The sequence below is a fragment of the Papaver somniferum genome, chromosome 4 (assembly GCF_003573695.1).
Source record: "Papaver somniferum cultivar HN1 chromosome 4, ASM357369v1, whole genome shotgun sequence".
In the NCBI taxonomy this organism is placed as follows: Eukaryota; Viridiplantae; Streptophyta; class Magnoliopsida; order Ranunculales; family Papaveraceae; genus Papaver; species Papaver somniferum.
The window spans coordinates 18,919,617-18,933,530 of NC_039361.1; the positions used below are offsets into that span (position 1 = coordinate 18,919,617).

Consider the following 13,914-nt stretch of genomic DNA (forward strand, 5'->3'; position numbering starts at 1 on the left):
GTAAATGAGTTTATAAGGTTAAACAAAAGGCATATGGTACTATAGATAGGTTGAAGTCAAGACTAGTTGCAAAAGGGTATAATCAGCAAGATGGAATAGATAACAACGAAACTTTTAGTCCTGTAGTTAAAAGCACCACAGTTAGAGTTGTGTTGTGTATGGCTCTTACATATAATTGGCAAGTTAAACAATTGGATGTTAGTAATGCTTTTCTTCATGTTTTTTTGGATGAAAATGTTTATATGACCTCAGGGTTTTGTCAATCCAAATTTTCCTTCAAAATTATGTTTGCAAACTTAAGAAAAGTTTATATGGATTGAAACAAGCACCAAGAGCTTGGTTTCATAGGTTTAGCACTTTTCTTATATCTTGTGGTTTTAAAAAGTGCATCTTAGATCATTCAGTGTTTTTGTATTATTCTGCAAAGGGTATGATTATTTTACTTCCATATGTGAATGATATCTTGCTTACTGGGAGTTCTCCTACAATGGTGAATAATTTGATTGTGTGTCTGAAAAAGGAGTTTGCTATGAAAGAATTGGGTGACTTAGGTTACTTTCTTGGTTCAGAGGCAGTAAGAGATGAAAATTCCATTACATTAACTCAGCAGAAGTACACATTAGAATTGTTAGAAAAAGCTGGTATGCTAGAGTCTAAGCCATGTGATACACCAGTTGCTAAGGGAGCTAGACTGTCTGTGCATGATGGTGTTAAACTAGATAATCCAGCTGAATACAGGACAATAGTGGGTGATTTATAGTATTTCACAGTGACAAGACCTGACATATGCTTTGGTGCTAATTATGTCTCTTAATTTATGCATTCACCTACTGAAATGCATTTACAGCTTGTAAAAAGGATTTTGAGATATTTGAAAGGGTCAATTGGAATGAGTATTACTCTGACAAAAGGAAATTTGCATAAGTTGAAAGCTTTTACAGATTCAGACTGGGCTGGTTGTCCAGATACTAGAAAATCAACTTCTAGATATGCAGTTTATATTGGTTCAAATCTTGTTTCATGGTCTTCTAAGAAACAACCCACTGTTTCTAAGTCATCTGCAGAAGCTGAATATAAGTCTTTATCTGTTGCTTCAGCTGAATTACAGTGGTTGTCTTATCTTTTAGTTGATTTACATATTTCATTGAATGGTCCATCATTTCTTTTATGTGATAATACAAGTGCTCTGTCACTAGATACTAACCCTGTTTTTCATACTAGGACAAAGCACATAGAAATACAGTATCACACAGTTAGAGAACTAGTTCAACTGCAACATATTGCTTCAGAAAATCAGGTTGCAGATTTGTTTATAAAATACTTATATTCTCCAACTTTTAAAAGACTCTTACAACAGTTGCTGGGCTTGTCACTTACTTCTTCAACTGCTTCAACTATTGCTGCTTCTTTTGTTCATATTACCTCATTAGAAGACTAGTTTCTTTTTACTTTCTTTTTCAGCTTATTGTTCTGTTCTTTTGTGTCAATGTGATACTGTGTTACTTAGTATCACCTTGAAAGGGGTGTATTAAATAATGTACTTATATCAGCAGTATGTGTAACAAAACAATGTGTATGTGCTGATAGTATGCGTCTGTCAGGTCAATGTTAGTCAGTAATTGACCTGACTGTTATTACATTCTTTATGTTTTTTGTGTCTGAATAATTGCCTATTTAAGGCATTGTAATAACTCTGTAAGAATTATCTTTTTTATCAATAATATTCAAGTTCTCTCAAAACCTGGGAAAATCTCCTCTCACAAAAAAAGTGGGTATTCTTTTCTTGTTTCGTTGTGAAGGAGAAACCAACCTTCAACTTCACTATGCAGATTATGACGAGTTTTCTGATTCTGCCGAGGATTTTTCTTACAGAAGACTTAGAAAAATTGAACATCCTGGAATCAACTTGCGCCGTCAGAACTTATTATACAACATGGTTGGTTCGTGCAATGGTTTGGTTTGTTTCTGTATACCCCATCATAGAGTTAATGATCCTGTCTACATCTGCAATCCTATCACTACGGAGTACATTAACCTTCCGAGGTTGGAAATTAAATATGGTGTCGTTATTAGTGGATTTGGATACCATTTTTCGAGTAACACCTACAAAGTTGTTCGTATCCACTACACAGATAGGTTCCGGACATTTGAGCCAATCACCAAAGGATCTGTTGAGATATACACACTTGGGAGCGGCACAGGATGGAGAAATATCGGTGAAATCACCTATAAATTGTGCGACACAGGTGTTCTTGCAAATGGATCACTTTACTGGTTGGACTACGAGCAAAAAAGAATCGTGGTTTTTCCTTTGGGAGATGAACATTTTCGATGCCTCCCAACAATACCACAATGTTTGCGTGATAGTGAGAATGCAACGTATCACGTCAAGGTGTTGGGAGGGGATTTATGTCTTGTTCATGTAGATGCGGGCAAGCATGTACACATATGGTCATATAAAAATAAGCATAAGAGAAACGACATCGATAATGATAAAGAAGAGGGGTATCAATCTTTGAGTTGGACTTTGGAGTTTCGCATTCCATGCATTGATCCAGATGGGAAATACGAGCCATTCGCCCTCACGAAGAAAAACGAGGTTCTATTATGGTTAAATAGAACATGTCTCTGTTGTTACGACAAAACAGATGATTGTTTATACGAAATTGTGGCAGAGGATCGAAATTTAAGTTTCGGGGCTTTTTAAGGAATCCCACACATGAACAACAATCTATCAATGAAATTTCTTGGAGAAAAATTTAAAAGCAGAACTAATCCAAAGAAGATGAAAAATACCAATGGAAAAGTATGCTAAACTTTATTTATTATTTATTTTATTATTTTATTTTGAAGAGAAGAATGTTATTAATTAAAGAAAAAGAAAAGCTGGATTAATAGCTTTTCTTTGGTGGGAATGTTATAAAACTTTCAGAAGATATGGGTATTTTTAAAATTGAATGAGGATATGTTTTAGGGGGCGAATTTTGAGGGGTATTTAAATAATTTTTTTTTTTAATGCTAAAGAAATTTTTATTAGAAAAATTGAATTACATAGAGTCATTACATGATAAAGAAAATAAATAAATACAAATCGGAACCGTAAATTGTAGAACCACCGAAATCCCAAACTGAAATAACACAGCTTATAAAGGAAGACTATATAATTAAATAGCTGTAAATAATTTATTCAAGTCACCAATATTAGAGACAAGTTTAGAAAACTTTGTATGTTAACTTTTCAATATAACTTGACTGAAAGAAACATAGATAGAAATATAACAAGTCAAGTCCATGTTACTAACCTTGAACTAAATGACGATGTGTTCATTAATGTTGATATGTCTTTTGGTTCTTTAGAATAACAAGAGCGAGTCTCAACATTTCTATGTTCCTAGTCTAACCTAACGAAGTTGACTATAGTAATTAAATTTAGCAGTTTCAGTTTTTGGAACTAAAATATGACAACCAAACTTGACATACCAATGCTTGGTGGGTCTAACCGAGCAATGCTCCAACAACCCTGTTTGCACCCAGAAATATTTCCGGGCACTAAACACGATGATTTTGGTGTTGTTGATGAAAACAAGGTTAAAAACATGAAATAACATAAAGAGGAGAGACACGAGTTTAATGTGGTTCGACATGGTTTGCCTACGTCCACGGACGAATCCCCTTGGGGAGTGATTTTTTATTGATAATAGAATTACATGCTTTTTTTCTCTACCAGCTACCTCTCCATTTATACATTTGAATAACTAATTTCAATATAAACTTAAATGGCATTGAGTGCTCATTCATGCCTCCCTATTTAATTCTGCATGAAACTGCTCATTCATGCCTCCATGTTAAATTCTGCATGAAACTGCTCATTCATGTCTCCCTGTTAAATTCTGCATGAAACTGCTCATTCATGCCTCCCTGTTTAATTCTGCATGAAACTGTCTTTGCATGCCTCCTGAATTAATCTGCATGAAACTGTTTTTGCATGCCTCCTGAATTAATTCACATGCTGGCAGACCGGATTGATGGTTGACAGGCATAATGGGCTGGCAGCATGGATGGATACTGGCTGATAGCGCATCTGAAAACATGGCTGGAAACTGGTTAGCAGCACATCTGGCAGCATGGCTAGAAACTAATTGGCAGTGCGGCAGAGTATTTGGCTGGAAATTGGTTAGCAGCATTGCTGTCAACATGACTGAAAATTGGCTAGAGGTGCGACGTGCGACCTGACTTTGACAGTTGATCAATGGTTGACTTTGACCATTGACCGAGCGTTGACGTTGACCATTGATCGGTCATTGTAATACTGGGCAGGCTGGTGAGATGCTTCGGTTGACTGGTTAGCGGGCTTGGATGACAGCTAAACAGTGGCCCAGGCAACATTCTGGACCTATATGTGGCAATTTTACTCATGTACAAACATCCCCCGATTTGGGTTAGTCGCCAAATATGCTGAAAAGATGAGGGTACCAAAATACACCACAATCTTTTAAATATCAACCTATAAGTTTGATACCAAGTGTGATTGTCTATGGACAAAATCGAGACAATACGACAACTTTGGTATTCACTTTGTGACAAAGGCTCTTATATTTAATTAATCTGATAAACTCCTTTGTCTGGTTAGAGCAATCTAAACTTTGACAACCGAAATAATCAAACTCTAGATTCGCAATCCATCAATGTAGATCTTAAGGAAAAACTACAAGGTGATGTCGATCTCGCGCAACTAGACAATCAAGTCTATCAAAGATAAACATGATTTAGTTGGATCCCAACCGATCAAGGTTTGTGCACTAAATTCACAACGAAAATTAATAAGAAAAACTTCATCGTCTTCAGATCTTCGTTTGTCTTCAATAATAACCTCCACAACACCACTTGAATCCTCTTGTGATCAATCACGCACAGAACGGAGCATGTTAACAATGGATTATCACAAGATGTCTTTAGAACCGAAAATGGTTCTAAAGATCCCGTCAATACTTTGGTCTAGTTTGAGTGAACTTTATATCAAAAGAGAAGGTTCTTAACAATAAACAAACTAGGTGCAATAAAAGTTTCAACAACCGTTATTCAATCAACTCAATAATCGAAAACTATAATAACAATGCAATTATCAAGTTTCCCACCAACGGTACTCGTAGATCTTCTTGATCCCACAGAAGTGTTTAAACGAGCGGTCGTAAGAGATTTCGCCTAATTAGGGTACTTCCATCTCCAGATAGACGGCTCTACTAGAAACAACAAGAATGAAGTTTGCATGAATCTTAGGATGGTTTGCAAGAAATGCAAATTCAAGCATTTATACACCAAGTTTGTTTGGACAACAAGGAAATTCCAAAGCCGAAAATATTCTCAAGATATTCACATTAAAGTACCTAATTTCGGTTCTCCTATTTCCAATTAATCACCAAACCATATTTCCGAAAACTCTCATAGAAAACTTCTATTATTAGTCTAGCACATTAATTAATAGTATTTTCCAGAGGATATGCTTTCTTAGAGAAGATAGTACTCAATACGATTGAACAAAGTAAGATCAGAACACGCAACTACAGAGAAAATAGTTGGGTCTGGCTTCAGAATCCCAATGAAGTTTTTATGTCGTTAACCTATAACGGTTTAGGTTATTTGGTTTTTAGTACTCAGTTTTTGACCAAAATCTGGGTTTGGTCTAACATTTGTCCAGCCTTTGCGTTTGGTCTAAAGACCAACGTTGACCCACGTTGACTCCGTTGAATGGTGACGTGTATAAGTATTTGACTTAATTAATTTTTCTTTTGCCCTCAAATTATAATTCGTTTTGTTTTTCATCCCTCTCACCTTCATTTTCTTCGGATTTTCTCATTAGCTTCTACTGGTGAAGGTTGCTGCTTCCAACTGAGAGACGATGATGAAGATTTGAGATTTGCAAATGAAGATCGAGAGGAAAAAGCTGATGCTGCGGATGCCGTTAATTGGTTGGATGAACAGATGGGTGTTTTCAGTTCGAGTTCTACATGAATCTGAGATGGTTTCGAATCAAATCAGGGAAGAACAACGGAGCTATTGTTGAAATTAAAGAAGAATGAAGGGATTTGATGCTAAAAGGTGAGAAGCTGCTGCCATAAATCCAAGGGTTCAAATATGGTGAGGAATTTGGTATGTTGAAGCCGAGAAGAGATGTAACAGGTGGAATTAGGGTTAGATGTAATTGAAGATGATGAGTGAATTCGTGTTAGTTATGAGAAATTGAGATTTGATTGAGCTCTCTGATGGCTGTTGGTGGACGAATTTAAGAGAAAGATGGTGCCGCTGTTGTGTCTACAAGGGATAAAGGAAATGACCTGAGGCTGAGTTGAGTGGGAGAGATGAAGAACTTTACAGCAGCTCCTCCATCAAAATCTCCTCAAATTACATTCCCCTCCATTTCATCAACCATTGGTGATAGAATTAGGGTTTTCTGATTGAAATAAGGGTTAACAATTTGGGGATTTGGGGTTTGTTATCTGTTCATGATGTTATGAATTTGGGGTTCGGGGATTTGGGATTTGGGGTTTACTGATTGAAAGAACTCTAAATACTAATTGAATCGTTTAACCAAGTGTTGGGATTTGAGGTTTTTTATTTTGTGAACTGTACGCGATGGATTTTGGGTTTGTTATCCAATGACAGCTGATGTTTCTCAAGTTTTCAGCGAATTCAAACTCACCCAGATCACTGAATTTTCACTCAATTTGTCGAATTTTATGGTTATGGACCTATGGCTTTTACTGTTGTTTTACATATGGTGTCTTTATCTCATCGTGTTGAAGCTTCCAATGAACTATGATCGAAACAAGGCTCTTCGTCACCTGATTTTTGTTGAAGAACGAGGTATTTAGATTATTATCACAATGGTTTTTGTCACTATGATTAAAATGATTGTGTCTGATTTTACTATGATTCTGCTATAATTGTTCAAGTGCTTAATGATTCTACTATGATTGTGCAGATTAGTGTCGCTAATTTAGTCTGGAGAATGACGACAAATGGAACTGCTGCTCAAGAGAATCTGGATGTAGCAGCAGAAGCTGCAATGAAAAGAAGATGAAGATTAGAGTTGGGGGTGTAATAAAAATATATTATTATTTTGGAGGGTACAAACAAAATAAATCAATTCAACAGTTATACACGTCATCACTCAACAGAGTCAACGCGGGTCAACGTTGGTCTTTAGACCAAACGCAAAGGCTGGACAAATGTTAGACCAAACCCAGGTTTTGGTCAAAAACTGAGTACCAAAAACCAAATAACCTTAATGGTTTTAGAAAAACCTAGGTTAAAGGAGAATCGACTCTAGTCGCAACTAGTATCACACAGGATGTTTTCCCAGTTGCTAGAGTTCTCCCTTATATAGTCTTCAAATCAGGGTTTACAATCAATGTTACCTTGTTAACAAATCATTCAATATTCGATGTTAGATGAAAACCTGAATAGATTCAACCTAATATCTTTCAACCATTAGATTGACTTAGCTTGTTACACACAAATAAAATGTTCCTTCATTTAGATATGGGTAACCGTACCTAAACGTGTACACTTAGTTGACTCAACAATGGTTAACCGAAATTAGCCATATGAACACTTTCATATCAACCTTGTTCATCTTATTCACAACTAGTTCAAATGACTCAAATGAAACTAGTTATAGAGTTGTTCAATTGTTTATATTCTCATAGAAGTATACAAGACACAATTGAAGCAAAATCGGATTTGACTCACTCGAATCAATTCATGAACATTATAGCCACGGTTTGCAAAAGATTGCATTCCTTATTTTATAAATGTATTTGTTCATGAACAACCGATTTTAGAACTTAACCCACTCAAGTATGCAAACGGGTACGCATACTTAAGTAGCCGGACTTGGTCTATGTTCGCCAGTTTGCAAACGGGTACGCATACTGTCGTTCACTACCAAACTCAGTTGAAATCAGTACGCATATGGGTATGCATACTATAGTTCCCGGACTTCAAATGTTTAACCAGTACGCATACGGGTATGCATACTAAGTTCCCGAACTTGGAATATAATTGCAACAGTTACCATACAAGTACGCATACTGTGCAATATCTAATCACGGTTAATTGTTTAAAACTCCCATTTCAATCATTAAAATATTCTTAGACGACGGGAATAGCTATCTCACACAAACTATTAGCTTCAAAGAAATTTTCAAGTGATTAAATAATCAATACGAAACATTCCCAGTCTACATCAAATGACTGTCTCACACAAATCATATAAGATGTTAGCATGCGATTTTCACATGATCATCTTTTGACTGTCGTCAAGAATAAAAGATGAACTTTGTTAAAGCGAAATCTTACCAACACATATTTTGAGAAATATGTAAGCGAGTTAAATTCAGCTCGAAATATCAAATGTGTATAATTAAAGTGTATATAGTTATACGAATTTTGTCTCAATAGGAGATGTAATAGAAATAGACTTCTGAAGTTCCACAAGATCCCCTCAATAGGAGATATCAAATGTGTATAATTAAAGTGTATATAGGTATACGAATTTTGTCTCAATAGAAGATATAATAGAAATAGATGAGTTCAAGTATCCACGTACCTTTTGTTTATGAAGTTCCACAAGTTCCCCTTAGTAGTTCTTCGTCTTCAACCGATGAACACCGTGAAGTCTAAATCTCAACTATATATTCTATCCTAATCCGAGACATAACTATAAGTAGACTAGAAATCAAGACTTATAGTTTTGACAACTAAACTTGACAAACAAGCTTGGGATAGCAACACTTGCGAGTTCGACCGAGCAGTGCTCTAACAATCTCCCCCTTTGTCAATTTTAGTGACAAAACTATCAATACATATGAATTTCCTTGGTTCTTCAACATTATTCGAAATCTTCGTCACTTCCAAGTACTCCAGTGATTCTGAACGTGTTCAACTCATCATCATAGTTGTTGAAGATCCGTAGCCATAACAATGAGAAAACAGTAGCTCTCAATCATTGTTATACAGTGTCATAGTATTATTAGACAACATCAAAGTTCAATTGTATCACAACTTTGACAATAATACTATGGTGATATGTATCACTCCCCCTTAGTCAGTACTTCATCCCACAATGAAAACCACTCCCCCTTACATAATGATCCTTAAACCATATGTATTTGTAGTATGAACTACACAATAATTCTCCCCCTTTTTGTCAATATAAGTTGGCAAAGGTACGAAAACTAGCGGGATCATAATGAAATTCTCATAGAGATACTTCATGACTAAAAGAGAACATATCAACTTTGTTTCGATGATTTCACATAGTCGAAACTTGGTGTATTCATCAAGGAGTTTATAAAGATACAAGATAACTCCTATAATATTCCACAGCCGCACTCCCCACAAAGATTTGGCAATTAAGCACAAGTTCAATTAAGAACTCTCCCCCATAAAATGTCATTCCCGAAAGAAAAACAAGAGCGACCTTTATAGTTGCAGGAAATCCTACACTACACCCATCACAAGATTTCATTAATATTCAACTCATTTTAGATTAATATTCTTAATTTTATTGATTAATCTTTTGAACAATCTTACAAGAAAAGAGAAAGGGAATAAGAACAACAACCACACTTGATTTTTCTCTCTCCTGTTTGTTAGCTACTACTCTCCAAAAACATATCTCTCCCTTTCCTTACAATTGAATGGCTATTTATAAGGAATTACATAATGAAGACAGCTAATCTATCCTTTATTTTCGGATATGGCTTGCGACATTCTCGCAACCTTACAAATGTTAATCTCGCAAACTCCCTAATTTTCGCAGGACCATTACATTTTTCTCATGATTTAGCTGACGTCGTTTATTATGTCATTTCTGAAGTTGTTCTGCGACACTGTTGTGTTGTGTTGTTAATAATTTCGCTGAGGCATTATTGCTGCGAGATTCTGATCCTACATCTTTCCTCTTCTCATATCTTCTCTGCGAAGTAGAGAACGATGTGAGAAATGCCGCAGCTTTCCATCTCTTCATATTCTGCATTTATCATACGTATCCTTTCTTCCATCTATTTCTTGACACGTCTTCTGTAACCGCTGCTTTTCAACCGCTCACGTCTTTTCGCATTAATGGTGTTTATTTTTTCGAGTAAAAAAAATCTTCTCTATATATTCTTCTTACTCTTCTTTCCATTTTCTTTTTACTTTCTCTTCTCTTTTTACTCTCTCATCTCTGTAACTCTATTGTTCTTCCGTAAGTTCTGCTACTGCAATTCTTCCCTCTTCAATATTCTTACTTTTCATCCATTCCCATACCCTATATTCAGATATGCCTCCAAGCGGTCAAAAGCATGAGAAAACTTTTAAGGAAATCCAAAAAGATCTCAACGAGAGAGGTTTTACACTTTCTACCATTCATGGTGAAAGTGCCAAATCAATTCTTTCTATTAAACTTTTTTTCTGATCAAGACTGTGATGATCAGATAATCATAGTTTCGCTGGGTCAAATTCTCGCAGGTCTCCCCATTCCTCTTTATGACCCTGACATTCCTTTATTTTATGAGATTCTCACTCATCCATACTTCTCGCGAGCTATCTTTCAATTAAGTGGAGATTGCATCCGTCTAATGTTGGAGTTTGCTAACCGTGGTCCTAGTAAAGGATCTCTCTACTCTAAAGAACTTAGGGATCCTAAATTCGCAGACTTGGAGATAATCGCTGAAAAATACACAGTAGCGAGTTTCTTGGAGAATTATGAATTGATCTCCATGAAGAAAGAGAATACTCGCTGGGGTATTCGTTTGAAAAAGAAAGATAATATTGATGAAGATAAAATACTCATGTATGACACTGATTAGCACTATGGAATAAATAAAACCCCTCGCCAATCCAAAGGTGATAAATGGTGCGTCTTCCCCTTGATGCTGAAAGGACCTTATATTGCTGGTTCGAATGTCATTCCTGCGAGTCTCGCTGCTTACCGACCTTGGGTATTCTCTTGGCCTGATAAAGTGAAAGAGATATGTTTTTTCCAGTTTCGCCCACTTTACATTTCTTTGTTTATCTTTACTCTTTTGTTCGCTGATTCTTGCGACATTCTACAGATCCAGAAACTGAAAGATAGCTACCATAGGAATGGGAAAGCCAATACCTTGTTAGCTCTTCGCTCATACACAGATGAGGTAAGAAATATTCTTTTATGATTTTAAACAATATATTGTTGCCTCTATTTCTTATCTTCATTTGTGTGTGAAGATTATTGCTGAAGTAGAAGAACCCACCAAAGCTGCGACGGCTGGTGATAAGGGTAAAGATATTCTTCGCAAAGGAAAATCATCTGCATCCTCTTCAAAGAAAAGAAAGAGAGGGAATTCTCCTCCTCCTTCAGATGTTCATTTCCCTGATGGTTCTGAAGATGATGATGACGACTCTGCTGCGATTAAAGATTCTCCACCTGAATCCTCTATGGCACAGTTATCTGGTATCTTCTCTGATTCTTGGAAAGGGATGGGAGATAATTTCCTCGCCAGTATATGCAAAGTTCTCGCAACTATTTGCGATACTCCTTTGTTGGATAGTGGTAGTTCTCTTCGTGGGGTCTCCAGATCAGTGACTCCCAGCTTCCTAAATTCTCTCAATAATTTGGTATGCCTTCGTCTTTTTACTTCTTCATTATTGTGACTCAAAATTTCTTTTTATTTTAACATTTCTTGTATTTTCTCGCAGACTGGAAAAGCTTCTTTCGATGTTACCTCAGATCTGGAGAGGAGACGCGAAATTCTTGAAAAGAAGAATCTTCAATTTCGTACAAAGAATGAGGAACTGGAAACTGAAGCTAAGGGTTTTCGTGAGAAGAACGAACAATTAGAAGCTGAAGTCAAAGGTCTTCGCGAGAAGAACAAACAACTAGAAATTGATTCTTCTTCGCACAAGAATAAAATCTCTAGTCTTCAGCAAGCTAATAATCAACTCTATGGTATGTTACTTTTCTCCTTTCCCTTCATTCATTCATCCTGTTGTTTTATCTTATATGATTGATCCTTTTTGCAGACATTTATGGTCTTTCTGATGAAGCTACCGTTCTTCGTTCATTTCCTAATGTATTGGATAATGACACCCTTCTTGAGCATCTTAATAAATATTTAAATAGTTTCTCAAATGATAAAATTTCATCTCTTTCTCTGAATGAACTGAGATCCAAATTTCGCCTCTTAGAGATTGACCATAGATCTAGTTTAGGCTTAGCCAACCAATTTAAGCGTTTCTTTCTTAATTCTAAAGAGAAAATCAATGATCTAAGAACCAAAATTAGCGGTCTCATAGATGATAAGGATCGTATTTCTAACCAAGGTGCTGAGACTTTGGCGAAATTCCAAGAAATTCTTCTTGAAGTTCAACTTGAACGGGATGAAGCTAACCACCAAAATGTCGTGCTTAACGAGAGAGAAACAAAATTCGTTCTCGTCTCCTTATAAATAATGAGAATGAATTCGCTTGGGCTGCGAAAATCTTAGACGATGCCAGAAAAGATTTATGTGTAAATGTTAGTCTCCAAGTTGAGCATACATCCTTGATTAGAGATATGATTTCTGACAGAGAAGGTTATTAACTGTTCTTCTTCACTAATTGATTGCCTTTTGTTCGCAGGTTCTGAAAGTAGATATCGCGAAATAATTGAAGAACTTGAAGCTGAGAAAGGGGAACTCACAAAGAGTCTTTCTTCTCGCAACGACAAATATTCTAGATTGAAGAGTCAATTCAAGATCAGTGTTGCGAACTTTAAGAATGACGCTCTGCATTTTCGCAATCAAACTATTCAAATTGTTTGCGATGACCGTAGTATTCCTCATTCTGACTATCCTTGTCTCTCAGAGGAGATCCCAAGGAACACTCCTAGTCTGATCATCTCTGATAGCGAAGCTGATGATGAGGAATCTGATGGTGATGAAGGTTCTGATGGAGGTAAAGGTTCTGATGAGGATGAAGAAGAGAGCAAATCTGATGAAGATGATGATGGATCAACTAAGAAGTAGTCTTTGTTTCTTTCTTTGATCTTCTGTAATACTTGTACATTTATTCCTTCTTTTTGTATATTTGCGAATTCTCTTGGTTCCCCATATTCCTTAATATATAAGTTTCTTTTATTTTGACCTGCATTCATTAAGACAATTCTTCCTTGCAATATGGTTAATCAACATAATCATTAATTTTTAACTTTCTGCGTAAATTTATCATGTGGAGACAAATAACATTTTCTGATTTCATTCATTCCCATACTTGCCTCTGTTATTTGTATCCAAATGAGAGATTTTGCAGATTTCTCTTATTTTGTGCCTTATCTTCGCAGTTGTTTCTGTATAATTTCGCAATCATATGCAAAGTGAATTTTGATTCTTTTCAAAATTTCATTTTTGTGTGGTCTTATTTTGCCTTCCTAGTTAAAGGTCTTATCATGCCACCCCTTGTCATTGCGACAAAATCACAGGACGTCCTTACACTTTCATGCAAAAACCCATTGATCTTACCTTAACTTTTTCTTTTGTATTATTGCCTCTTCAGGAATGTTGCGACAATATGGCATGCCTAAATATTCTTGCGAAAATAAAGCCCCACTACATTGTCGTCTTGCGACGAAATCGCAGGACGTCTTCGCACTTTCATGCGAAAACCCATTGATCTCGTCTTATCTTTTTCTTTTGTATTATTGCCTCTTCAGGATTGTCGCACAAATATGACAAGCCTTAATACCCTTGCGAGTAAAAAGCCTCATGACATTTGCATCTTAAGACACTTATCAAATCCCTAATGGAGGGTGCCGCCCTTATCTTACCCCTGGTTGCCCCTTCAAGGAGGCGTACCTCTACCATACAAGGTTTGATCCTCCTATCCGGTCTTAACAACAACCAGTTGTTTTCGCAG

General features: G+C 36.2%; 1 protein-coding gene across 1 annotated transcript; it reads left to right on the forward strand.

The window, feature by feature from the left end:
- Positions 1-1,933: 1,933 nt before the first annotated feature.
- LOC113272110 (F-box protein At3g07870-like) lies at positions 1,934-2,707 on the forward strand. Its single transcript, XM_026522014.1, has one exon. The coding sequence runs from the start codon at positions 1,934-1,936 to the stop codon at positions 2,705-2,707; it is 774 nt and encodes a 257-aa protein (XP_026377799.1).
- Positions 2,708-13,914: the final 11,207 nt, after the last annotated feature.

Bases quoted from the DNA above. Each gene is read 5' to 3' on its own strand.
- LOC113272110 (XM_026522014.1), top strand. From the start codon at position 1,934: ATGGTTGGTTCGTGCAATGGTTTGGTTTGTTTCTGTATACCCCATCAT.